Below are 23,238 nucleotides of genomic sequence, written 5' to 3' on the forward strand. Positions count from 1 at the left end.
CCAAGCATTCTACGTACTCCAGACTATCTATTGTTATCTCACTAGTCCTAGCATCGATAGCATCTCTCTACATGACCTTGCAGACGTCTCGTCACTAAAATGACTTGTTACTCCTATCGGCTCTCCTTCGCTATCACAAGGCGTGCATCTGCCCTTCTCTTCCTCTTCCACTCTATCTTCCCTCAGTTGCGTCGCTACGGCTTCGTACGTATCTAGCCGTCTCTCCGCCACGACTTTGTGCGACCCGCTATATCGTCCTCTCTCATAATCGCACCTCATGGCGTCATACACCTCCACTACATATGTCTCTCGAAACACCTCTCGTGTAACCTAGCAACTTCAATATTCACGTATACCCCCGGTGACCCGCTGTCTCCCGGCCTCTTAACTATCTCCTACCGTGACGTTCCCCGGGGGGGGGGGGGGGGGGGGGTGGGAGGGGTTGAGGAGTTGGAATATTTGCTACTCGGCTTAGTTTTTCCTTTAGTGTGTTCCGATCTCCTTTCCTTTTGTTTTTGTCTTTCCTCACTCGACGTTCCCTCAGCAGGGAGACGCCGTCACGCACGCCTCCTTGCCCGAGCGCGTCCGCGACGGCGGTCTTTCTCTCCGGACGGAGTATGTTTGAAGCCTGTTGCATACGTTGCGTGGGGCGGAGAGGACATGTTCTCTAAGATACTGTAGGCATGTTTCTCGCCTTCGCGGGAGGGGGTGTGGGGGGAGGGATGCAGGAAGTCAGAAACGAATATCAACCCTCTTTTGGTCTTCTAGAACCCTGGTTTGCCCAACGCGGGTGACGCGCTCGTATCGTAATGCAGTGGTTGTGACATGTCGTTTCCTCCTGCTATCGCCACGGGTTGTCCTGGCCAACCAACAGCACCAGTCGAGCTTTGGGGCTTGGCAACGACAGCGCGGTCTTCGACCCCTGGGTTTCTCCATCGGCCACCCTCCCCGTTCATGAGAAGAATATCCCCCGAGCTGGTCGTGGGGGGCAGGGGACAGGGGGGAATAACAGACGAGCGAATCCGCAAAGTCAGGCATCCCAATCGGGCATGTGTTGGTTCCGTGGACTTGGTAGCGAATGCACCAAAATTGGTGTTTGCGAAACTACTATGTAAGACATGCTCTTCTAATACTTCCACGGAGCCCCTCCCACCCTCGAGCGCGCGACAAGTTTCAAGAAACTCGTTGCAGGGAGCGGGTTGATCCGGCGGGGCGATCGACTCCGAGTGCCTGGGACGGGGGGAAACCGAGAGTTTCCGGGCGTGGAGGCTCATGGTGATTTCCTAGACTCTCTTACACACTACCTTGGTGTACCATGTTACGCGCGCGCGCGCGCGCGTGTGTGTATGTATGTTTGTGTCTTTGACTCAAGTTACTTGATTCACATCGAGGCGCGAGGCCTAGCGTGGCAGGACTCGTTAACTCACCGCGCCAAGCCATGGCATCCCGGAATCTCAAATGCATGAACCCTTCCTCCCGTATGTCTAGGCTGACAAAGGAGAGACTACTCATTAAATCAGGAAGAGGGTGAGTGGAACCCGGACCTCACGCAGCCCTCCGATATACTTTCTTCTCAGATTCAGTTGTTGACGCGGCGTCTGAGCATCCCACACACACACACACACACACACAAAAGCATACACATACGCATTAACCCGCACACCAACAGCATGGCACACTCGGCCCCCTCCCGCCCGCTTTCGGAAATCGCCTCGGGCAGCCGGGTGCCTGACGAGGTCTGACACGCATCTCATCGATGGGCCAGTCCGTGTGGTAGGCGAGGTATAGAGGAGTGTCCGAGGGGACCTTGATTTGGGAGGGTGAGGGGTCGACGCGTGTTCCCACATCCGCAAGCCCTCTCCGTTCCGCCTGCCAGGACCGCGACCCCGGGCAATACGAGGCTTCGAGGCTGGCCCGAAACTGCCCGTTAACTGGCCATTCGTTGGGTGTTTCGCGACCCTTCGGACGTTCTGCCCTGCCCCATGTCTGCTCGGAACACTAGGTAGTCCTCTCCTCCGCAAAGAGTCAACCATGTCCGAGCCCTCGGGTGCGCCTCGGGTTTTTGCAAGTGTCAGACTCCCGACAGTACGGATAGCTTGCTACAATGTGAGTCAATTTGGTGGATGCAAAGCCCGATGACGTTAGGCCAGACCCCGGTCATCACCTTGGAGGCTTTTCATGGTATGAAATATCAGATGTTCATTAAACGCCTTCCTTGCCCATGACCATTAAGTGGAAACACTCCCAACGTAAGAAACAGAAATGAGCGTGCAATGTGTGCAACATTCCCGTGCAAGCAACTTCTCACCGGCGCAGTCGTCCATCCAGTAAGGGGTAGCCGGGCCGGTCGTGGCTCGGCTGGTACTTTCGCCAAAAATAAGGCATCTAAGGGAAGGGTTACCCCAAACAAGCAAAAAGCAGTCTACATTCTCCAAGTCTCCCAACCAACAATTTGTTGACGGTTCAAACCAAGAACAGCCATACACACAACCCGAAGCACCGTCCGATTTTCAACTGCACCTCGCTCGCCATCGCCATCACGCAACATTTAAAAGATGCTGTTGACAATGTTGGAACCGATGGTGGCGCCGGCACCAAAGATGGCTGCGTTTCCGAGCTTCTTGCCGAACTTCTTTCCCATCTCGGCGCCCTTGCTGTCCTTGCCGCCGGTGCCCTGCTCAGCGACGGCCTGGGGCGGCACGTCGGCGTTGTACGGGTTCTGCTGAGGCGGCGGGCCCTGGGGCTGGGCGTACTGCGGCTGTGGCGTGGCGTACTGCGGCTGAGGAGCCCACTGGTTCTGTTGAGGCGCATACTGAGGCTGGGCGGGCGGCGGCGCGAAGGCTCCCTTGGCCGAGTCCTGCTCAACCATGACATACGTCTTAGGGAAGATACCCTCCTGGCCGGTGCGGAGGTTGCGGCCCATCCACCAGTCGGCGTTCATGTACTCGTGGATGGCGATGCGGTCGTCGCGCTCGAAGGCCACGTCGCGGGCGTCGGCGCCGGCGTATCGGTAAAGGGCGCGGGCGTGGGCAATGACGGGCTTCTCGTTGGCGCGCGCCGGCAGAGATGGGGGCCCCGTCTGAGCGTAGGACGGTGGCGCCGGGGTCGGGTTGACATTCAGGGCTGCCATGGCCTCGGTGGGGGGAGGCGACGTGGGGTTATTGTTCTGGACGGGGGTCGCAGCATTGTTTGCGGCACGGGATGCGGCGCCGTGAAGGGGGGTCTCAGCGGGAAGAGTGGCGTGAATGTTGTCGTAGGCAGCTTCCGAGATGACGCCCTTCTCGAGGAGATTCTCGAGTTCCTGGGATTGTTGTCAGGCATGTCTCTACGGTTCCGCGGATTCGTCGGGCGGGTGTCGAGAAGAGTTGGGTTGGGCTTGATCCAAGTCGATCCGTCCGCCCGCCTCGTACCCGGCACCGTTGACGAACTGGCGAGAATGAACTCACATTTTTGATGGTGCGCAGCGACCGGTTGGTCTCGATGATGGTTTGCCTGTCCATTTTGTCTGCTGAAAGATCTACCCCACTATTAAGGTTTGGACTGGGTATCGAAAGTCACTCGTACGGCACGGGAATGGCGGCTATCGTCGAAACTAGGTCAAAAAAGAAAGAAAAAACCAAGGGCTCTCTCTGTTGTCGAGCAAAAGAGGGAATCGGGCGTTGAAATTCAAGGAGGCGACGTTGTTTCCAGAACAAACAAAGACGAGAGACGGAGGGTAGTCAATGTCCGACCAGGAGACCGACACGGAGTAAAGTGGCGCCTTGGTGGAGGGCCAAGAGCACCAAGACGACTGGGCAGTGCGGCTTAGGTAACCCATCCATCCTCCTGCTGTGTGGTTCCTGATGGTAGCATTGGAAAACGGATAGTGTCTGGCCTAGGAAACCCAAAACAGTCAGCGAACCGAACTAACCGTCCCCCCACCCGTTACAGGAGAAAACACCCACCAAAGCTCCACTGAACGAACCCGCCCAGACTCCAGCTCAGAAAATGGGGCTTGGCGATCACCAGGCTTACGAAAGAGCCGACCATTCCCCAATTAAACCCCGGGAGGCGGTGTCCTCTAGTTGCACTTGTCCGAATCGGGACGGGGGCCGCCTATGTGCAGGGACTCGTCAGTGGCAAGTTGTTGGTGTGTCGCTGTGACCGGACAATACTCGTATTGCCAACCCCTCATGCCTGTCTTTTCAGAAGCAACCGTCCCCGGGTGTACTGACCGGTCATGTTGCACACCACCCGGATCACGGAGATTCGTCACACCAAAGATGATGGAGCGTTGGAGGAGCGCCAATATACTATCCTGTCAGATTTCCGTTTCTAAATTTGGTAAAAACACAACATCTATAGTATCCAGCCTTTTCCTTGTTTCATTCTTCAAGCGCCTAGACAAACTTGCTGTCCTTGACGACGTAGAGGTCAACATACTCGTCGACGGGAGTTGCCTCCAGCTCCTTGGGGTTCAGGCCAAGGTCGACGAGGTGCTTGACCTTGCCGGCATCGAAGTGGGGCTCCAAATGTCTCTTGTACTTCTTCAGGATCTCGGGCTTGGCCTCCTCTCTCCTCAGGCGGTGACCAAGAGGTGCCTCGACGACGACCTCCTCCAGCACGGTCCCGTCGTTCAACTCGACTGTCAGGGCGTTGGAGATGGTACGCAGGGCGGGGTCGTGGTAGTCTTTGGTGAACTGCGGGTCCTCGACGCACTTGAACTTCTGGCGCAGGGACTCGACGAGGGGCGAGGTCGCGGCCTCGCTGCCGTCGACGTAGTCGGTGGCCTCGAGGCGGCCGAAGACAAGCATGGTCGCGGCCATGTACTGGATGCAGTGGTCACGGTCGGCGAAGTTGTCCATGGGCTTGAACTGCTTGTCGATGATGCGGATGCAGGCCTCGTGCGTGCGGCAGGTGACACCCTTGATGTCGGCCGCCGACTTGCCCATCTCCTTGAGCTTCTGGTGGATCTTGGACGACGCCTCGACGGCGGTCTGGGAGTGGAACTCGGCTACCTTTTGTCAGTCAAGTGGCCTCCAAGCATTGATCGTTAACCTTACCAGGGTAGGAGACCTTGAAGAGGACGTTCTCCATGACGTAGCTGCCGTAGGGGCGCTGGAACTCGAACTTTTTGCCCTTGAACAGGACATCGTAGAAGCCCCATACGGGGGCAGAGAGAACGGTGGGGATGCCCTGCTCGCCCTTCATGACCTTCAGAGCCAGGTTAACGGCGCGCTGGCAGGCATCGCCGGCGGCCCACGACTTGCGTGACATGGTGTTGGGGGAGTGGCGGTAGGTTCTCAAGCTCTGGCCGTCGACCCAGGCCTGGGTGACGGCATCGGCGATCTGCTTCTCGCTAAGGCCGAGCATCTTGGAAACAACAGCAGTGCTAGCAACCTTGACCAAGACAACGTGGTCCAGGCCAACCTTGTTGTACGAGTTCAGGAGAGCCAGGCAGCCCTGGATCTCGTGGGCCTTGATCATGCCCTCGAGGACATCGCGGATGGTGAACTGCTTGCCGCCGGCAATGTTACCGCCGGCCTTGTTGGTACGAGTGATCCAGTCAGCCACAGCGAGGATGGCGCCCAGGTTGTCGGAAGGGTGACCCCATTCAGCAGCGAGCCAGCAGTCGTTGTAGTCGAGCCAGCGAATCATGGCACCGATGTTGAAGGCGGCGTTGACGGGGTCCAGCTGGAAGTCGGTACCCGGGACCTTGGGACCATTGGGAACGACGGTACCAGGGACAATGGGGCCCAGTAGCTTGCTGCACTCCTTGAAGCGAAGGCCCTCAAGACCGCAGCCCAGAGTGTCGAGGAAAACCCATCGTGCCGTGTCGAACTATTCTCATGGGAATGGCGGTTAGCGGCGGTGATCTGGCCGTGACGCGGGGTAAAACGTGGGCGGGTCACCCAGGTTGCCAGCCGAGAGAGCTGGACAAGCAAGGGAAGAAAGACGAAGGGAGAAGATGGAAGAATAGAAAAGGAAAACCTACAGCAAGGTCGGAATCGACTTTGTAGTTCTGGACGTAGTTTGCGATGTCCCTGATCTCGGGATCGTACTCTCTCGCCTCGGATGCCATGGCTGGTGCTGCACTCTGTCTGGCAGATGCGGTTGAAAAGGTGTGGGATTGTTGAGGTGCGGAGCGAGTCGCAGAAGAGGCGGCAAAGTTAGTGGAGGCGACTACGGCGCGGAGAGGAGTAGCCAAGCGGACACTTCGCGATTGGAAACGCAACGAACGGGAAGCTGTCCTAAGACCTCGGTTGATGGCCGCAGACATGACCGCGAGGACTATCCAGGCCAATTGAATGGGAGGAGAGATGGAAAAGGGTGGTGTAAGAGCAGACAGCAGCACAAAAAGAATGGGGGAGATGGCCCTAGGTATCAATAGTCTCTCTCTTTCTCTCTCTCTCTCTCTCTCTCTCTCTCGTGTCTTTCAATTTCAATCTCGGGTTTCCGGACACTCCAATAAAGAGGAGGAATAAGAGAGGAAGATGAAGAGAAGAAATGAAACACAGGCTTGCAGAATTATTTGATTTTAGCCCGTAGCGAAGCTGGAGCTTGTCTCGCTCAGGCGGAAGGGCAGAACTGGGAATGCCGCGGGCTGCCGAAGTTTGCGTGGCTGTTTGATCCGAGGTTGTCTGCGCTTACCCCTGGCGGGGGCCACGATAGCACTGAGGGGGCGGCCCGGAGAGGGGACGAGGGAGAGGAGAAGCAGTTGGCGGGTGACGGCGGGGAAGCTTTGACATCAACATGGGCGAGGTTGGGGGAGGAATGTGGAGAGCCGTGGTTCTGCTGCAACCCCCCCCCCCCCGATTCAGCGCAGTTCCCCTCCCCCTGCGCTGTTGAGCCTACCTACCTAAGTACGGATACTATGGAGTGTATCCGTACTAGTCGCCGTAACCCGTCCCGTTTGAATTGGAGGAATGAATTGGCGATGCATCAAAGCTTTCTGTTTAATTGAAGGCCCAATTAATCGATAGAACTAATTTGTGAGAGGGTGATGATAGTCCGTCTGACGAGGAAACCTGCCAAGGTCAAGCGGGCATGCAAAGGCCATGCTGAGAACCACCAATGTCACAGACATGCCCAGCCCTTTCCGTACCGCCGAGCCAAACCCGCAAGGCGCCTCGGCTAGCGGCGGCCATTGGATAAGGATAAGCTCGATCCTTATCGTGGAGTCCCAAGGCGGTAGGCCATAATAGTAGGTAGGCACACCCTCCTCCTCCTCCATTCTATCCTCTATGTCTAGTGGTCCCATGAATGACGAGGATGTCTCAGACTACTTAGTTGTACAGCAATTGAATATGGTCCGCTTCAAAGGAGACAGATAAATCGAAAGACAAGAAGGAAGAATATCCTGACGGAAACGATATGCGAGCGACACGCTGATTGACATGCTTGTTTGTACTCTACAGTTCGAGCTCACATTGAACGGAGGTTGATGCCGAGTTCGTCTTTTCTGGCTCGCGAGGCACGTGGATGAATAATTACATCAGTGTAGTCACGCTCATCTAGGTATAGGGTCTAGGATGGTTCTACGGCATATCGGTCAAGAGCAGGATATACATAGTACTGCTACCTCGGGGTGGGAATGCGGGGGCGCGTTGCATCCAGAGGCTAAGTTTAAGTGGAATTCTGATGGCAGAAGCTCCTATTTAAAAACACTGGTTATTGATCAGTCTCATCCGGCCATATAACGGATGCACAATACCATGCTCCTGGTGGCAGGCGTATCTCTCTGCAACCTCGTTGTTGTGCCGCTGAATAAGGCGCCCGGGCGTCGGCCTGGTTCTCAGTCACTGGATGTGGCTGTGGAGCGAACTCTACTTTGGTGTAGTGAATGGAAACAAATGGGCTAATTAAGCGACGACATCCCCCCCCTCTCATCATTTCCTCAACAGCAGAGCCTGTGCTATCTACAACTTTGCAGCTCGACATCAACGCCAGCAAGGGGCAAAACGTCTGTCACAGTTCCCTTGAATAAAGGAAGAATAAAGAAGAAGAAGGGGAAAACCCTTCCCCGTCAACCGATCGTCCGTTACTGTGTCCTCTCACTGACTCCGGCGCCCCTCTTCTCTCTCGCTCGACGGCTGGACCCCTGGTCAACCAACGTTCATCCAAAGCAGTGTAACCCACCTGCGGTCTCGCCCTTCCCGCCTGGCACAGCGTGGCACAGCGCAGCGCAGCACAGCACGCGCATCCGCCTGTGCGGAATAATCCCAAAGGTGCAGGCGACTTTAGCGGGACCACAACGGCTACGTCTCAAAGGGAGCCGATCCCCAGCCTACCCAATCCGCCAGCATCCAACGCTGTAGCTTACCACCCTACAAGGCCATCTCTCTCCACTTCGCATCAACGATCATCGGCCAGTCGTCTGTCTCCCTTCCTCTACTCTCTGTTCCTCACGTCGTCCTCGACCTCTTCTCGTGCCGCGACGGCCACCACCATGTCGGCTCTTCGCCCAAATCACAGGGAAAAGGCGGCTCCCAAGTCAGGTGCCGTCAACGGCCTTATCGACCCGACCAAGACGGGTAAATATCCCGTCATCCTGAGCGACACTCTCCTCGGCCGCACCCAGAAAGAGGTCTTTACCGCCGTACGATGTAGGCATCTATCTAACTCCCCAGGTCACTTTGGTTATGACCAGCCACGACACAGCAGACTGACCTTTTGCGCAAATATCACAGATAACCACAAGCCAGAACTCACCTCCGAACCAGGCACCGCCAGGTTAAAGCCAGAGACTCCCGGCAGCAAGTCCGACTTCGACCTCTCGTTTCCTGACGGCAACAATGGCATGTACGGCTACGCAGGCACCCGGACCATGGACGATAACCAGTACGTCCTTTATTTCGACCCCGCCCGCAAGGCCTTCATCCTGGACAAGGTCGACTCGACTTTCCATATGAACGTCACTCGTACCCCGTCCAATGACAACCCCGAGTCCCTGCGCCAGCAGTTCGAGCAGCTCGATACCTCCATAACCGCCACACCCGAGGTCCGCAAACCTGCCGCCGCCGCCGCCGCCGCCGCCGACAGCAAAGACAAACCCTCCACAAAACCTGCCGCAAAGGCTTCGTCGGGACCAAAGAGGCCCTCGGCCAGCAGCAACAAGGCCGCCGCCAAGCCGCGCAAGCCCGCGGCAGCTAAGAAGAGCGAGCCTATCCACCTCGCCCTCCCAACCAACGACGCACCGCCCGCGCCCGCGAAGCCCACCGCGCCGGCCAAGAAGAAGGAGACGACACGCAAGGCAGCCGGCTCCGACGACGAGGAAGACGACGACGACGACGATTTCGGACTGACGATAGAGTACCCTGACGAACACAAGAACAAAAAGGCCGACTTCTCACCCGCATTCGCTCCCAATATCCAGGTCCGCAGCTTCTCTGACTTCTTGCGTGACTCTGAGGCCGACGACGCAGATGGCGAGTCGGACTTGGAGGAGCGCGATTTCGCAAACTTCAACCTGCCGAGCCCGATGAACGGCCAGGCGCAGCAGCAGGAGCAGCAGCACCAGCACCATTTCCACAACGATCAATACCACGACCAGGACGACGATGCCGAGCAGGGGGAGGTTGATTCCGAGCCCGATTTCGAGGATGCCTTGGAAGACGATCTGGAGGCGGAACTCGAGAAGGAGCTAGAGGCCGCAAACAGCGGCGACGCCGAGGAGAGTGAGGTGAGCGAGGAAGACTAAGCAAAGACCTTTGTGTTGGACATTATGAAAGGCAAAGGTGAGAAATTATCGTGGATTTGAAACCGAAGACTCAGCACCCGTTAAAGTGGGATGCTGCCTGACAGGGACATCACGACGGCGTTACTACCAGGATCAAAAGGAGTTTGGATGTACATTTTGTTGGTTTTCACACGCGCTCGGAGTGGCTGCCCTCCATGAGCCCAGTCCAATAGGTACAGCGGTATACCAGGCAGGATTTCTTGCAGTTCAGATGCGATTCGTTTGCTATATACACAGCGTCCGACCGACAGTTGTCCACCATGACGGCTTTCCCCACCAAATTCCTCCTCAGTCCTTGTACAAGATGACGCCGTGCCGCGTGCCCCTCGCCAGCTTCTTCCCGCCCAGCATCCCGTCCGTGATGTCCGCGACTTCGTCGGTGCACCACACATGCCTACTAGCACAGACAAGGGCCCTCTCAAACCCCTCGCCCCGTCTCGTTGCCGGGGAGGAACGACATGGCGGACATTGCGACGCTGTAGAGGGACAGGAAGAGGGAGCCCGTATTGTAGCGGCACCGCTGTTGCGTTAGTCGGAGGGGGGAGGGGCTGCGGCTGCTACGAAGTCGTGGGACGGTGGGAGATCGACGCGGAGGCGGCCGCCTGTGATGGAGGCCGGCGTCGGGAGGGCCTCGGTCGCCATGGTGTAGGCATTATGGTAAAGGTTATCAATAGAGGGCAAATGTGTCGCAGCCCAACTCATATAGATGGTATTTAGATGATGGACGAGAAAAGGGGCAATCAGGCGGGTTAGGAGTACGAGTTTCTTTTGGTAGTCTAATTGGGTATCTCATGCCCTCCACCCTTCATCTCTGATCCTCCTCCGGTCCGCCCACACCGCCTCTGGTGCTTGCGACCCTCGTTGATCGGCGGCGCCTTTGCGACGACGTCCCCCGTTCAGCCCGCTGCGATTGGCGTTGACGCCAAGTGTGCGGGAGCCAGCAAGCAAATGCGAGAGCCTCCCCTGTTGCATCGCGCAGCTAGTTGAGCGTCTGGTACGTCACACGGCCCTGCGGGCTGCAGTGGAAGCCGCCGATCGCGCTGCAGCTGGGCGAGCATGTCCATGCCCTCCGATCATGCGAGTCGCGGGTACGCTACCCGCCATAACCCACGATTCCTACACCCAGCTATCCACCCTCGGCGTCTGGTCATAAGTTGTCGCCGACATGGCAGCGGCCAGAGAGCTTTAGACAGCCTCCCAACGCGCGATCCATCCGACGCTCTCCCCGGCGTTGCGCACAATACACAGCGTGCCCTCCCTCCCCCGCCCGCCGTCCTCCATCGCTTGCGCAGCCCTTTCGGCGGAAAGACACCCGATGGCAGTCGCCCGTCCCTCGCTCAGGGAATACGCCCCCGTCGTGACGAACCCGATCAGGTCTGCCTCGTCCGGCACGAGCGGATGGCCGTTCATGTCGGTCTGGTTCGGCTTCGGGGGCGGATATGCCTCAACGGGCGCCGCGATAAGCGTCTTGGCCAGCATCTGCTTGCGGGTCTGCAGGTCGGCGTTCGCCGGCAGGCGCATCTGCTGCTTCGACTTGCCGCTGTTCCCGCACGGCGGCCGGCCAGGCAATGTCGCAAGCCACTGCTCACGAAGATTGGCGGGCAAACCATCGAGGGTCTTGGGAGGTGGCGGGGCCGTTGCGGGGACTTCGGCCGAGGAGGCCGGATGGACGGGAGCCGGACGCGACGGGAGGCGGTAGATCCTCGCGCAGGCTGTCGCAACGCCGCGGTTGAGGATGGCGATTTTGACGTTGATCACGGAGCGGGGCCGTAAAGGGTTAGGGTTAGATGCTGGCGCGGAAGTGTGCGCGTAGAATGCGTCCTTTCGGACTTGATGGAGCGTCTTGAGAAAGTTTCCTGGTGTCGACGTGGGATCCGAAGCCTTCTCCTTCTCTGGCGAGGGCTTGTCCACGTCCATTGCATCTGGGGGCGGTGAAGTCAGACCCTCATCCGTCTTGTTCTGGAATAAGACCTCCATATCGCACGCCCATCCGCTACCGACCTCTCCCTTGCGACCGGCGCCCAAGTCCAAAGACTCCCACGCCACCCGCTTGCTCTTCGGCCGGCGTTCCCACTCCTGCTTGCGCTTGGTCCGCTGCTCCAGCTCCCATTCGGCGCCGGCGTCTGTGCCAAGGAAGTCGAAGGGGAAGCACGGCAGGTTGCGCTCGAACGCAACCTGCCTCATCTCGTCGAGGCCTGAGAAGCGTGGATTGCCACCCGAGCTCAGGGGGGAATGGACGAGGCTGTGCCACAGCGGCTGGATGCATCGCCACGGGGCGAGGACCGTCCAGTTGCCCTGGGCCTGCGAAGCTTTCGAGCGTGATGCGAGCAAGAGGACGGGGATCGGTGGGTCCGCGTCGGAGACGTCGAGGACCGTTCCTGGGCGCTTCGCTCCCTTCCGTTTGTCAATTGACTTTTGCGACGGTAATCGGGTCGCCGAAGCGCGGGCATCTCGTTGGAAGAGGTCATATGGCTTCAGGCCTACGTCCGCCGGCCAGTTCGCCAGCAGCTCCATCGACCTGTTTTGTTCTGCTTCGTCATCCGGATTCGGTTGACTGACTTTTCTTGGGGGATATCGAAGACGCGGGTCCATAATGGAGAATCCCAGGACGGCATTCAGGGGAAGCATTGCGGGGCTCGTAACACTGGTCAGACCCCCGAAGATCTCCGCATGCTGTTCTCTGGACCCTTCTTTGACGTGGTAGGGGTGAAGGATTCCCAGGAGAGCCTCTGTTGATGCAGGGCCGGTAAGTTCAATACTGCCGACCTCAAACCGCAGATCCTCGATATAGGGTCTGGGGGTCTGCATTTTCACCAGCCGGAGGAGCTCGTTGAAGATTTCGAGAAATGCGGAAGGGTGCACCCTGATATAGACCTGCTTTTGGCTCTTGCTCGTCTGCATTCCCTCTTCATCCCCGGCTTGCTCCGCGACCGTCTCCGGGTTCCAGATAATCGTCGCTGGACAGACATCTCGCTTCACACCCTTGACCTCTTTGCTCAGGAACCCAGTCCAGTGTCGCGTGCCTGCTCTCCATTTGACTCCCCTGTCGTTCCAACAGCCTTCCTGTGTGACACCAAGCCTGCGCAGAGCTTGCTCCACGCCCTTGGCCCCGCCGTAGAGCCCGATCGTGCTCATATAGCTCGTATCCCAAACAACGACACCCTTCTCGCCCTGGGATCGATGCGTCGCTCGGTACGTCTTCTCGTTGGGCGTCAAGGGTATCGCGAACCGCCACAGAGGGTTCTTCGGCTCGGTCATTCGCGCTCTCTTTGCGTGCCATAGGTGCGTCGGTAGCCATGTTTTGTTAACCTGGCGCCTCCTGAACTTGGACTTGCGCTGTGGAGGGTCGTTGAGCTGGTTCCGCCGGATTTTGGGCCTCGGTGGCCGGGTCGAGACTGTTATCTTGCTCTTGTCCGGAACCTCCTCTTGCGCCTCGCCGTCCTTGGCCTTGGACTTGGCAGCCTTCATCTGCCTCCTCCGCTTCTTCTCCGCGAGGATGCCCAACCTCTTGGCCGTCTCGGCGCGGATCCGCGCTCTCGTTGTCTTGGGCTTGCGCTTCTTCGACACCACCACGGGCGTGTTGTCCTCGGCCATCTCCTTGAGAGCGCGCCTACGCAGCCGCTTGGGCACCCTCTTCGCGTTGTGGCTCGCCGTGCGCCGGCGCATGCCGCGGGGTACTTGCTGGAAGGCGCGGCTCGTGGCCTCGGCCTTGGTGTGCCGCATGCTCTCTTCGAGGGCCCTAATCTCGAATTCGCGCGCGTTTAAGAACGCCTGGAGGTCGAGCTCGCCGTCTTTAAGGGCCGCGTCGGAGGGCTGTGCCGCTATTTCTCTGTCGTTGCGGATCTTGACTCGCTTCTGCGCCCAGCCTCCGCCGCCGCCGCCGCCATTTCCTCCATCGCGGCCGTTGCTCGGCCGTGAGCCATTGTCGCCGGAGGGGCCCTGTTTTCGCTTATTTGGCTTATTTGCAAAGGCAGACTTCAAGGGTTTTGAACCAGGACCTGCTGCCGACATCGCGGGTCATGGTGCGTATGCAAGGGTGTGGAATAATTGTCTTCAGAGGGCTTCGTCGCGTGGCGACTCTCCAACTTTTCGTGCATCGAAACTGGGGTCTCAGGGTGGTCCTTGTCGGCTTAGTCAGCACTATCACTCTTGCTCAGGCCCTATATATCCCGTCTCGGCATCTGAGCGCGCTGACAACATTCACAAGGTCTACATACAAAGACAAGAAGTGGCGATGTGACGAACGGCTCTCCCGCCCTAACAGCTGAGTTTTTCGAGCCGTCTGGAGGATACGCATTTGCGTATCATTGGCTTGTTATCCGTACATGACTTCAAAATCGGCACAAGGTCTGGGATAGTCAATGCAAATGAAGCGAGGCACATCTTGTATCTGCAAAATCTAATTGGCACTTTAGTGACCCTAACTTGGGGCTTGACTTGTCCGCTGTCTTGGGAAAACGGCGACTGTGTAACTTCAGCTACCTTGTGTACGGTCTGAATCCTTCGGCGGAACTTAGTACTTCCCTGACCGGTCCTTCAAAGTGACTCACTGGATCGATGAGTCTTCCATGAACGGTCTAGGTTACACCTGCTATAGCCGGCACCTCGTAACTGTCATTCGGTCTGTGGAACGGCTTGATATCTCGTTCTCTCATGCCGCATGCAAGGCTTTCCCCCACGTGCTTACTTCCCATGGTCTTGCTCTAATTCCACCATGCAATCGCAATCCTCCAAGCCAGACTTCTGGCTAGAGCCCCTCAATGAAAAACATCTCCAGGACTTCCACGAACTTTACTCAGACGAGCAAGCTGATGCTTGGAGGTGAGGGCCCTTACTTTCCACCTAATATCCGCCATCCGTGACTCACATCCCGTCTCAGCTGCCAGCGCTCCACAGCCACCCCCGAAGCATCAGCGGTTCTGCTAACCCGAGCGTCCACGAATGATGCAGGGAAACCGTGGCGCGTCAGCTGTGCCATCATGTCGTCAAACCACCCGCCCCCGGGCGCCCACGACGCCACCCCGGCGACGGCAACGACGAAAATGATCGGCGTGGTCAAGACGACTCAGGCATCAGCCTGGGGTTTGATGATCGGCTACAAGCTGAGGTCGAACTGCTGGGGCAGGGGGTACGCCACGCGTGCCGTGTGTGCGTTTCTGAACATCTATTGGAGCCAGTCACGCCGGGCGCCGAGGGGAGAGGTTTTCGTTCAGCAGACCCCGAACATCCATGAAGCCAGCTCTCATGTGTCGAGAGATGGGGCGTCGACGCGAGACGGAAGTACGATGACGAGAGTTGCGGGGTTAGGCGGGGACGCTGACGAGGTTGAGATCACGCATCTCGTGGCCCAGGTGGACCCGGACAACCTGGGCAGCATGCGAGTGGCAGAGAAGTGCGGTGGGAGGCTTGTCACCGTCGCCAAGGAGAGTGTCAAAGTATGGCGGTTTCCCGAGAAGAGAGACATGGCTGTGTGGAGGTTGGATAAGCCTTCTGCCAGCGCCGGATCAGTTTGAGCGGATGGTAGGTTTTCATGTAATGAAGAGCTTGTTAGAGCGAACCACTAGAGGTTGAGTGTATTGTCCAACTGCACAAAAGAGCAGCGGAGTAACCGCAATGACATTGAATCTAATTAGTTTCAGAACATGTTTACAGCGTTCCTTTTTGAAGAGAAGACGGCCTAGGGACCGGGGCAGACTAATGAGTTCAACTTCTGAAACATGATGATCAATACAAAGAATGAATATCAAGTTTACACCCCGATCGATCTCTTGGTCACCTTAGTCACGCAGTTAATATCAAGAAGACCGGTGTCGAGGTTAACGCACAACCACTGAGGGTTCGCGCCAGTCGGGGTCTCGATGTCAATCTTTGATGCGTTGATGTTAAGGCATTTCTGCTACAGCATCAGTGACTTGTTCTTTTTGCAGATCCGAGGAATAAGAGAGTATTACCGCTGGGCTGCTGCAGACGAGAGTGCCCACGCGGGGGCTGTACTTGGAGGAGGTCGTGCCGTCAAAGTTCTTGAAGTAGATGTCACTGATGGTCAAGTTGGACTAAAGAGTGTCAGCAAACTTGTATGTCAACATTGTTTTCACGGTGGAATGAGAGTACCTACAGGATACTGGTTGCAGAGAGTCTGGTTCTTCTGGCCGTAGCACTGGTCGATGGTGATGACGTTGTCGTTGTTGGAGTTGTGGAATCCGTCGTAAGTCACGTTCCTGACGTATCCGGAGCCGCCGCCACCGGAAAGCGAAGGCTGGAAAGGCGTGTCGATGCCGGGCCAGACCTTGATGCGGGCGGCGTCGGAGGCGTTGGACATGGTGGTGTTGTAGACGTAGAGGTTCTCGACGACGTCGAACGTGCCGACGTACTGGCCGAGGGAGCCGACCGAGATGCCGTGGGATCCGTTGCAGACGAGGTTCTGGACGACAATGTTTGTCGAGTTGGGCTTAAAGGAGACGCAGTCGTCACCGTTGTCGATGTGCGAGTTCTGGATGACGACCGAGTCGGAGCGGTACGTGTCACAACCGTCCGTGTTCTTGGCCGGGTTCTTGGAGATCGAGCCGACCTTGATGGTGATGTCGGAGACGAGCACATTGCTGCTGTTGGCGATGAGGTTAAACCACTGCGCGGAGGTTAGTGAGAGTCATGTTTTGGGGGAAGGGATATCCGGAATCTCGGTGTTTTTGGACCATACCTGAGGCGAGTTGACCATGTTCAGGCCGGTAATGGAGCCGCCGTGAAGGCCATCGGTGACAAGCAAGATGGGTCTCTGGAGGGTGGCGTTGAAGGCGAATCGGTCGTACCACTTCTGGCCGTTTCCATTGAGCGTACCGGCGCCGTTGCCGTAGATGTTCACATCCGTGCCACCAATCTTCCACATGGACGAGGACAGCTGGAATGTGTACTTAAACGTTCGTGGCAGCCAATGGTCAATGTCATCGCAAAAGTTGACAGTGCCAGTGATGGCGGCGTCGACGGATTGCAAGAAAGTCAAGTCCAGGGGCGAGCAGATTTGTAGGTCGAGTCGAGGACCACGGTGCCGCCGTGGTTGCAGTCCGTGAAGGCCTTGAGGATGGCGGGGGCGTCATCGGTGCCGGCGGCGCCGGCCTCCACGATGCATGTCTTAGTCCTCGGGGCCGAGGTGGAGAAGGCGGGACCCGGATGGAAGGGCGCAGGCTTGATGTCTGGGCGCACGGGGGCGGCGGATGAGGACCCGGCAGCATGGGTAAGGGGAACCAAGGCGGCGGCCAGGAGACCACTGAAGAGGGGTTGGTGCGACCATGACAAGGGTACGTAACAGCAGACTACCTAGGTCGTAAACGAATGTAGGTAGTGGTGGCTGGCAACGGTACGGGTTTCTGCGCCAAGTGTCTGCCGAGCGATGCTGTGCTGCAGTACTCTTCCTCGAGACTGGCGGTAATTGCTACCCAAGGAGGAGCAGGACTTATATCATAAGGTAGTCATGCCATGGTTCGTCTCGAGGGAGCTTAGGATGCATCCTTCTGGTAGGTATCCACCACCAATGCCATCGAAGGAAGGGATCCAGGTCGCTAGAGGTGAAATATGGCACTGGGATGGGAGTCTAGCGAGATAAGCTCATGGCATAGGATGGGGTTTTCCGGTCCATATGATGGGTGGGCGGACAAAAAGTCCTGAGAGGGTTTTAATTGGAGTGAACCATCATGATTCATAGGTCATCAATCATAGTTTCGGCTAGCGCTAATTACCTAGCGTACAGAGGGCTGATCTCTCCATCGACAAGCATCAGGATGATCGGTAGGCCGGCTCCAGGGACGGGACCTCTCTCGGCTCGCGCTGTGGTTCGTGGAAACCTTCGTCTCAAGTTCTTCCATCCGCGGAGCCCCAAAGTTTGGGCCGACCTCCTCATCTTCCGCTCTACCCCCGTTTTTTCCATGCTGCCGAGTGCTCCTAGGAGTCCTAGGTACGCATATTTTGCGTCTAGACTCACAGCACGACACGGCATATCCACACGCTTCCCCATGGGCCGTCACGATCCTGTGCCGAGGACGAAGGGTTTCTGGGGTAACCTCTCCGTCCCCTTACCCCGCGTTGACCTGCGAGTCCTCCATTCTGGCATCAATGCCGCTCGCGCCCGCGCTTCTACTGCATAGGTGCCGGAAAAGATATCCCTGGAAGCTGGGGATGAGGTCTTTGCCGGGTAATCCGTCAGGAAAACTCGGGTGCGCTGGGTAGCAATGGACAGCGGGAAGCTACGTGGTATATATCAACAACCAATTCTCCGGGTCCAGAGTTGGATCTGGATGCTCCTCAACCCTCCTCCAGTCCGGCCCGGCAGCACTTGTCTTTTAGTATCTGGTCCACGCGAAGCTGTATCACAATGAAGACTTCGGTTTCTCTCACCCTGCTTTCGGGGGCCCTTGTCTCATGGGCCTCCCTCATCGCCGCCGCCTTGGACCCGGCAAAGACATACGCCTCATGCCAGAAGAAGACGTCAAACCCTCTCGCGGGCTGCCCCCCAAACACCCTCTTCGTCAGCAAGAACTCGACCCGCGCAGACTTCACCTCCATTCAGGCCGCCATCGCCTCTCTCCCCAACAACACAACCCCCTACACCATCCTCATCGCCCCCGGGAGCTACACGGAGCAGCTCAATGTCACCCGCTTTGGGCCCTTGACCCTGCTGGGCATGTCGGATCGCCCCGCCTCGGGCGACCTCTACGCGGACGTGACGCTCAACACCACTGACTCCAATGCCAACGACGTCCAGGTGTGGTGGAACGCCGCGAACCACAACGTCGCGTTCCCGGACAACGTCTACACGAGCGTGCTGACCGTCGGCCCTAACCTCAACGCCACCCTCACCGGCACGGGGCCCACCGGCTTCCCCGTCCCCGAGGATACGCCCTTCGGCTGCGTCGACTTCCGGGCGTACAACATCGACTTCCGCAACGACGAGTACCCCTTCGCCAACGGGCCCGCGCATGCCGTCGGCGTCAGCAGGGCCAACGCCGGCTTCTACTCCTGCGGCTTGTACAGCTACCAGGACACCCTGTATGTCGGCAAGCTGGGCAACGCCTACTTTTTCGATAACGTGATTGCGGGGCAGGTGGACTTCCTGTACGGTTTTGGCACAGCGTACATTGAGAAGTCGACGCTCTCGCTCCGCAACTGCGGAGGCGGCATCACTGCCTGGAAGGGTAAGCTTCTTTCGTTCCCCCGTTCCCGTGCGCCTGAGGCCCCGGACCTTGACTGACACCTTCTCCCAGGCACAAACACAACCTTTGAGAATAAGTATGGCGTTTACATCTCCGACTCACAGGCCATCGCCGCAAACGCCTCCATCGCCCAGACGATCCGCGGTGACTGCCCCCTCGGTCGGCCTTGGAACGCCCAGCACCGCTCTATCTTCATGGATACCTACTTTGACGCGAGCATCAAGCCGCAGGGTTACATCCCCTGGCTCACGACAGAACCGCGCATTAACAACTACACCTTCATGGCCGTCTTCAACGACCGCGGCCCGGGCTGGACGCCTGAGCAGATGGCGGCAAGCAACGTCACCAAGGTGCTCGATGATGCGGCTGTCAAGCCCTACAGAAACCCCTCCGACGTGTTCCAGACGGCCGAGGGCGAGTTTGGTTTCGTCTCGTGGATCGATCAGAGCGTATTGAGAACGGCATGATGTCATTCTGAAGGAGACATTGGTGGACGGGCCAAGAGCAGGTACAGATGATGGAATGATTCTAGACAATAGAAAACTAACGGTGTATCGTTCCTGATACAAGAAGATATCCTCTTACCCGAGCTACGTGAGGGAACACAATGAATCCACGTATCCACCTATCAGACCATCGCTTTTCATGCCGTCTCCGGGAGCCATCATCCAGTCGTATCAACAAAACCAAGCGAGCAAATTTTATTTCATAATCCATGGTTCCGTCAACATCCATTTCAAGAAGCGCATGTCTGAGTGCCTCTTTAGTCAAACATAATGGGCGAGTCTTTGCTGCCAACAGCTGGCGTGGGGCTGGGTGTAGCCCCGAATGATAAGGTTCTTGATCGTGACCGCGAGCGAGGTGTGTACGGCGTGTCTGGGGTGTTTGGCGTATTCGGTGCGTCAAAAGTACCGGGAGTGTTAGGAGCTTCGGGCACGTCGGTCATATCGACATCAAAAACCTCGTCATACTTGATATCGACCTGCATTCCATCATCATCGTCCAGCATGATAGCGTCTTCATGAGAGCCTCCTAATTCTCCACCGACAGGCACGGGCGCGGACGGAGGCGTCTCACGGCATGGACCTTCCGATACGAAGACCAACTCTCGGCCACCAACGCTGCCTCGCAGCTCTCGCGCCGGGGCAAGACCGTCCTCCACGAGCAGCCAGTTCTTGAGGTGCTCGTACAGAAGTCTCACGACGCAAGCTGGGAATGCGTTTCCAATCTGCTTCTTCAGGGCCGACTTGGGTGCATCGGCAAACTGGTGCCAGACGGGGAACCCCTGGAGGCTGGCGAATTCGCGGACCGTGTATGATCTGGTGTTAGACCAGTGCATATTTTGCCCGCCTGAGCAGGTCACGCATCTGCGGAGAATCTGATCAGGGTCGCTGATGACGGACCCGAGTGGGAGTGTGTCCTTGACCTCCTCTTCCGGGTTGTGAAAGGTGGACGTGACATTGATCTTGGCCAGTGCCTGGCGGATCGTAACATACTTCGACAAGCCCCTTCCACCAGTCTCCGAATGAGTAGCCGAAGGGAAAGGAGGTAACTTCTCACCAGGGCATGCTCCAATCATGATTAGTCTTTTCCGGGTTTGAGGCAGGCCCCAGTTTTGAAGATGAACAATCTTCCAGGTGACCGAGTACCCAAACTCAGTGAACCCTCCAACGAGAGAGCAGAAGAAGGGATCGAAACAGGGCTGCATGATGCCGAAGGTCTGTTCCAAGGTGAAGATGCGAGGACGTACTTTCTCAACAAGACTTCGGCAGGCGAATAAAGCGGCAATGTTCGCCTCGTCGTTGGCACCTGGAACGGTGTGCGCTGGAGACCATGTCTGACAGGGAGGTGACAGATGCAGGATATCGGTACGCAACTCAGTTTCTTTTTGAGACCGCATAAGCTCATCGACAGACGTTTCGAAGAGGTTAGTGTTCGGAAAGTTGAGGCGATAGGTTGCGCAAGCTTTCTCACAGTTATCGACGGCATATCTAACATGCAGCCCAGCGCGCTCTGCCCCGCGAGAAAATCCACCGGCACCACAGAACGAGTCGAAGACGGTGTATTGCTGTTTGGATGCAGTGAGGCTGGAGGATGAAACAAATCCTCCAGTCTCGGGCGTTTTGGAGCCACCTGGAATCGTCTGGCCTCTCCAGTCCTCTTTGAGAACCTCCTCAGGAACTCTGAACTCGTCCCGTATGACCTCGTGGGCTCTAATACGCTCAAGAGACCAGTGGTTTGCCTTGCGCTCCCTCTTCTTGCTGGAGTCGCGATAATGTACGTAAAACTTCCAGCGGCAGACCAGAGGGCCCTCTTGTTCGACTGCCGCGCGATGCCCAAAAATCTTTCGATCAAAACGATGCTCAGGGAAAGGCGCGTTGGTCAGGTGTAGGGACCGGGGTCTGAGAAGCGCAGAGACTGTGACTTCGATAGATGCTTGATCCTCTGGTGTGCGGTCATCCCCCTCCTCCATCTCATAGAGTGCAAAAACCTCGTTGAGCTTTCGGGGAAGTTTTGCCATCAATGTCCGGGACCTGGTGAACGGCAAGCCTCGGACTGCATACTCGTGTGTCCAGAGATTCTCATATATTCCGGTAACCAGAATGAAGTGGTTTTCAATTGCTGACTTTTGTGTATGCTCAGGGCTCAGCTCGTAGAGCGTATTCAGCTTAATCGAGAGGCCTCCTGCAATCTTGACCTTCTCATGCTTGCGCTCAGGAGCTCGCGGGGTAGGGTCACGGCGGCGCCTTTGGGATCGAACCGTAACGACCGGATCATCGTCTACAGTAAGGTCGATGAAGTTGGCAAGCTCCTCGCTGGCAATTTCTTCCTCCGTTTGCTCATCGAAGCCGCTGATATCAGTGCGGAGCGAGCTATTTCTGGGCTTAGGGCGGTACGCATGAATCTGACGCTCGATGTCGACGACACGCTGTTCTCCTAATGAGAAGACGGGTTCGTCAAAATCAAGGTCAATGGCATACTGAGGACTCTCCCCCGAAGGTTGAAAGGTTGCCATCTATAGATCCTGGAAAATTAATTCGACCTGTAGAGTTAGAGGAGAAAAGATAATTGCAGTTGATGCGTTACTCACTCGGCTGCCCGGAGAGAACAGATGATTGAGTCCGAGGAATTCATATGAGAAGCAAGTTCTCAGTCACCTCTTCCATCCAACCTGTTTGCTGAAGACTCAAGTTGATGAGGGAAGAATGCACTTCAGGTTCGATTGAAAGTGAGAGTTATGGCTGATCTGAGAAGGTAAGTGGGACAATCTCATATGAAGTAGAAAAAATGGATGAGATTGAGAACCTACCTAGGCAGTCAAAAGTGGTTGTGGACGAAGTGAAGCCAATTGAGTTGATGGAAAAGGGAAGGAGCAACACCTATTCCTTCCGGTTATGTCTTCAGGCTTCAACACGTTATCGGAAGGTGCACAGTATGACCAGAAAATCTCTCGCTCTTTCAAGGCTGCGTGGTCGGTCACCGTATTCTGCAAAATTCCAACAAACATATAATAACTTGTGGCAATGTGTAGAGTCCGTCATGGTGATAACGAGGCAGGCAAAAGGTGCAAAGCAAACTGCCCAGGACAAGCAGAAAGACTTTGACAACACTAAAGACGATATTTGCCTCGTTACTTTTACCATATCATAACTCCAATCTTTGGAAATAAAGCCTGCATTTGATTGTGAACAACAAGCTAGTCAAAGATTGCAGGGAAACGTAGCACAAATGCTAGATGAAAGAGAATCTTGCGCCCAGGACAACATCCCTAGACATCACACAGCCTTTTACTATTCTGCTGGCTAGTTCCTTACTACTGGCGATTCAATACATGGCGGCTGGTGACAAGCAGGATCGGCATGTGTGGCCCCAGGCCCTCCTTCCCAGCCGACCTCCTTGTTTCCTAGGTGCCTTCCATACATTCAGATTCTTCTGGCCTGAACATGCCCACAGTGTTTGTACACTTAACAGCAACCCAACTACCGACCTAGGTACCAAGGGCTCATCAATGGTCGTCCTTTCCTTCCCTTTCATTCACTCTCTCTACAGGCGTGATTAACGCCCCCAGACGTGTGTCAAAGTGACTGCAGCTCAAAACAACAGAACATTGACAGCTCAGCCCTTCCGTTCTTCTCGGGGTATAAAAATCTCTCTTCCTTGGTCAAAAACAATTTGTCGCCGACTTTTGATACGAGATCAGCAACCAGGTATCAGGTGTTCAGTGCAAGTTAAATAATCAAGCCTGCCACAGCGGTTTCTAGAAGGGACCAGAGTACTGAGAAAAAGGCAGCGGAAATTAAAGACATAGCTCTGGTAAGA

General features: G+C 56.5%; 10 protein-coding genes across 10 annotated transcripts; 3 read left to right on the top strand and 7 right to left on the bottom strand.

The window, feature by feature from the left end:
• Positions 1-2,548: 2,548 nt before the first annotated feature.
• Positions 2,549-3,500, bottom strand: GLRG_02396 (SH3 domain-containing protein; the record flags this gene model as incomplete). Its single annotated transcript, XM_008092405.1, has 2 exons — positions 2,549-3,301; positions 3,447-3,500. 2 exons carry the CDS (start codon positions 3,498-3,500, stop codon positions 2,549-2,551), a joined length of 807 nt encoding a protein of 268 aa, XP_008090596.1.
• An 879-nt stretch (positions 3,501-4,379) lies between these two features.
• On the bottom strand, positions 4,380-6,259 carry GLRG_02397 (2-methylcitrate dehydratase; the record flags this gene model as incomplete). Its single annotated transcript, XM_008092406.1, has 3 exons — positions 4,380-4,993; positions 5,043-5,820; positions 5,975-6,259. The coding sequence occupies 3 exons, from the start codon at positions 6,257-6,259 to the stop codon at positions 4,380-4,382; spliced, it is 1,677 nt and encodes a 558-aa protein (XP_008090597.1).
• A 2,169-nt stretch (positions 6,260-8,428) lies between these two features.
• On the top strand, positions 8,429-9,679 carry GLRG_02398 (ELL-associated factor; the record flags this gene model as incomplete). The annotated part of the gene is made up of 2 exons (XM_008092407.1): positions 8,429-8,585; positions 8,670-9,679. The coding sequence occupies 2 exons, from the start codon at positions 8,429-8,431 to the stop codon at positions 9,677-9,679; spliced, it is 1,167 nt and encodes a 388-aa protein (XP_008090598.1).
• A 457-nt stretch (positions 9,680-10,136) lies between these two features.
• On the bottom strand, positions 10,137-10,360 carry GLRG_02399 (uncharacterized protein; the record flags this gene model as incomplete). The annotated part of the gene is made up of 2 exons (XM_008092408.1): positions 10,137-10,238; positions 10,280-10,360. 2 exons carry the CDS (start codon positions 10,358-10,360, stop codon positions 10,137-10,139), a joined length of 183 nt encoding a protein of 60 aa, XP_008090599.1.
• Positions 10,361-10,903: 543 nt separating this feature from the next.
• On the bottom strand, positions 10,904-13,729 carry GLRG_02400 (POPLD domain-containing protein; the record flags this gene model as incomplete). The annotated part of the gene is made up of 1 exon (XM_008092409.1): positions 10,904-13,729. One exon carries the CDS (start codon positions 13,727-13,729, stop codon positions 10,904-10,906), a length of 2,826 nt encoding a protein of 941 aa, XP_008090600.1.
• Positions 13,730-14,432: 703 nt separating this feature from the next.
• On the top strand, positions 14,433-15,231 carry GLRG_02401 (uncharacterized protein; the record flags this gene model as incomplete). Its single annotated transcript, XM_008092410.1, has 2 exons — positions 14,433-14,539; positions 14,598-15,231. The coding sequence occupies 2 exons, from the start codon at positions 14,433-14,435 to the stop codon at positions 15,229-15,231; spliced, it is 741 nt and encodes a 246-aa protein (XP_008090601.1).
• A 236-nt stretch (positions 15,232-15,467) lies between these two features.
• GLRG_02402 (glycosyl hydrolase family 28) lies at positions 15,468-16,601 on the bottom strand (the record flags this gene model as incomplete). The annotated part of the gene is made up of 4 exons (XM_008092411.1): positions 15,468-15,611; positions 15,670-15,771; positions 15,834-16,343; positions 16,416-16,601. 4 exons carry the CDS (start codon positions 16,599-16,601, stop codon positions 15,468-15,470), a joined length of 942 nt encoding a protein of 313 aa, XP_008090602.1.
• Positions 16,602-16,711: 110 nt separating this feature from the next.
• Positions 16,712-17,486, bottom strand: GLRG_02403 (uncharacterized protein; the record flags this gene model as incomplete). Its single annotated transcript, XM_008092412.1, has 2 exons — positions 16,712-16,979; positions 17,449-17,486. The coding sequence occupies 2 exons, from the start codon at positions 17,484-17,486 to the stop codon at positions 16,712-16,714; spliced, it is 306 nt and encodes a 101-aa protein (XP_008090603.1).
• Positions 17,487-18,080: 594 nt separating this feature from the next.
• On the top strand, positions 18,081-19,385 carry GLRG_02404 (pectinesterase; the record flags this gene model as incomplete). Its single annotated transcript, XM_008092413.1, has 2 exons — positions 18,081-18,900; positions 18,970-19,385. The coding sequence occupies 2 exons, from the start codon at positions 18,081-18,083 to the stop codon at positions 19,383-19,385; spliced, it is 1,236 nt and encodes a 411-aa protein (XP_008090604.1).
• Positions 19,386-19,681: 296 nt separating this feature from the next.
• GLRG_02405 (C-5 cytosine-specific DNA methylase) lies at positions 19,682-21,934 on the bottom strand (the record flags this gene model as incomplete). The annotated part of the gene is made up of 1 exon (XM_008092414.1): positions 19,682-21,934. One exon carries the CDS (start codon positions 21,932-21,934, stop codon positions 19,682-19,684), a length of 2,253 nt encoding a protein of 750 aa, XP_008090605.1.
• Positions 21,935-23,238: the final 1,304 nt, after the last annotated feature.

This window comes from Colletotrichum graminicola (assembly GCF_000149035.1).
Source record: "Colletotrichum graminicola M1.001 genomic scaffold supercont1.5, whole genome shotgun sequence".
Classification (NCBI taxonomy): domain Eukaryota; kingdom Fungi; phylum Ascomycota; class Sordariomycetes; order Glomerellales; family Glomerellaceae; genus Colletotrichum; species Colletotrichum graminicola.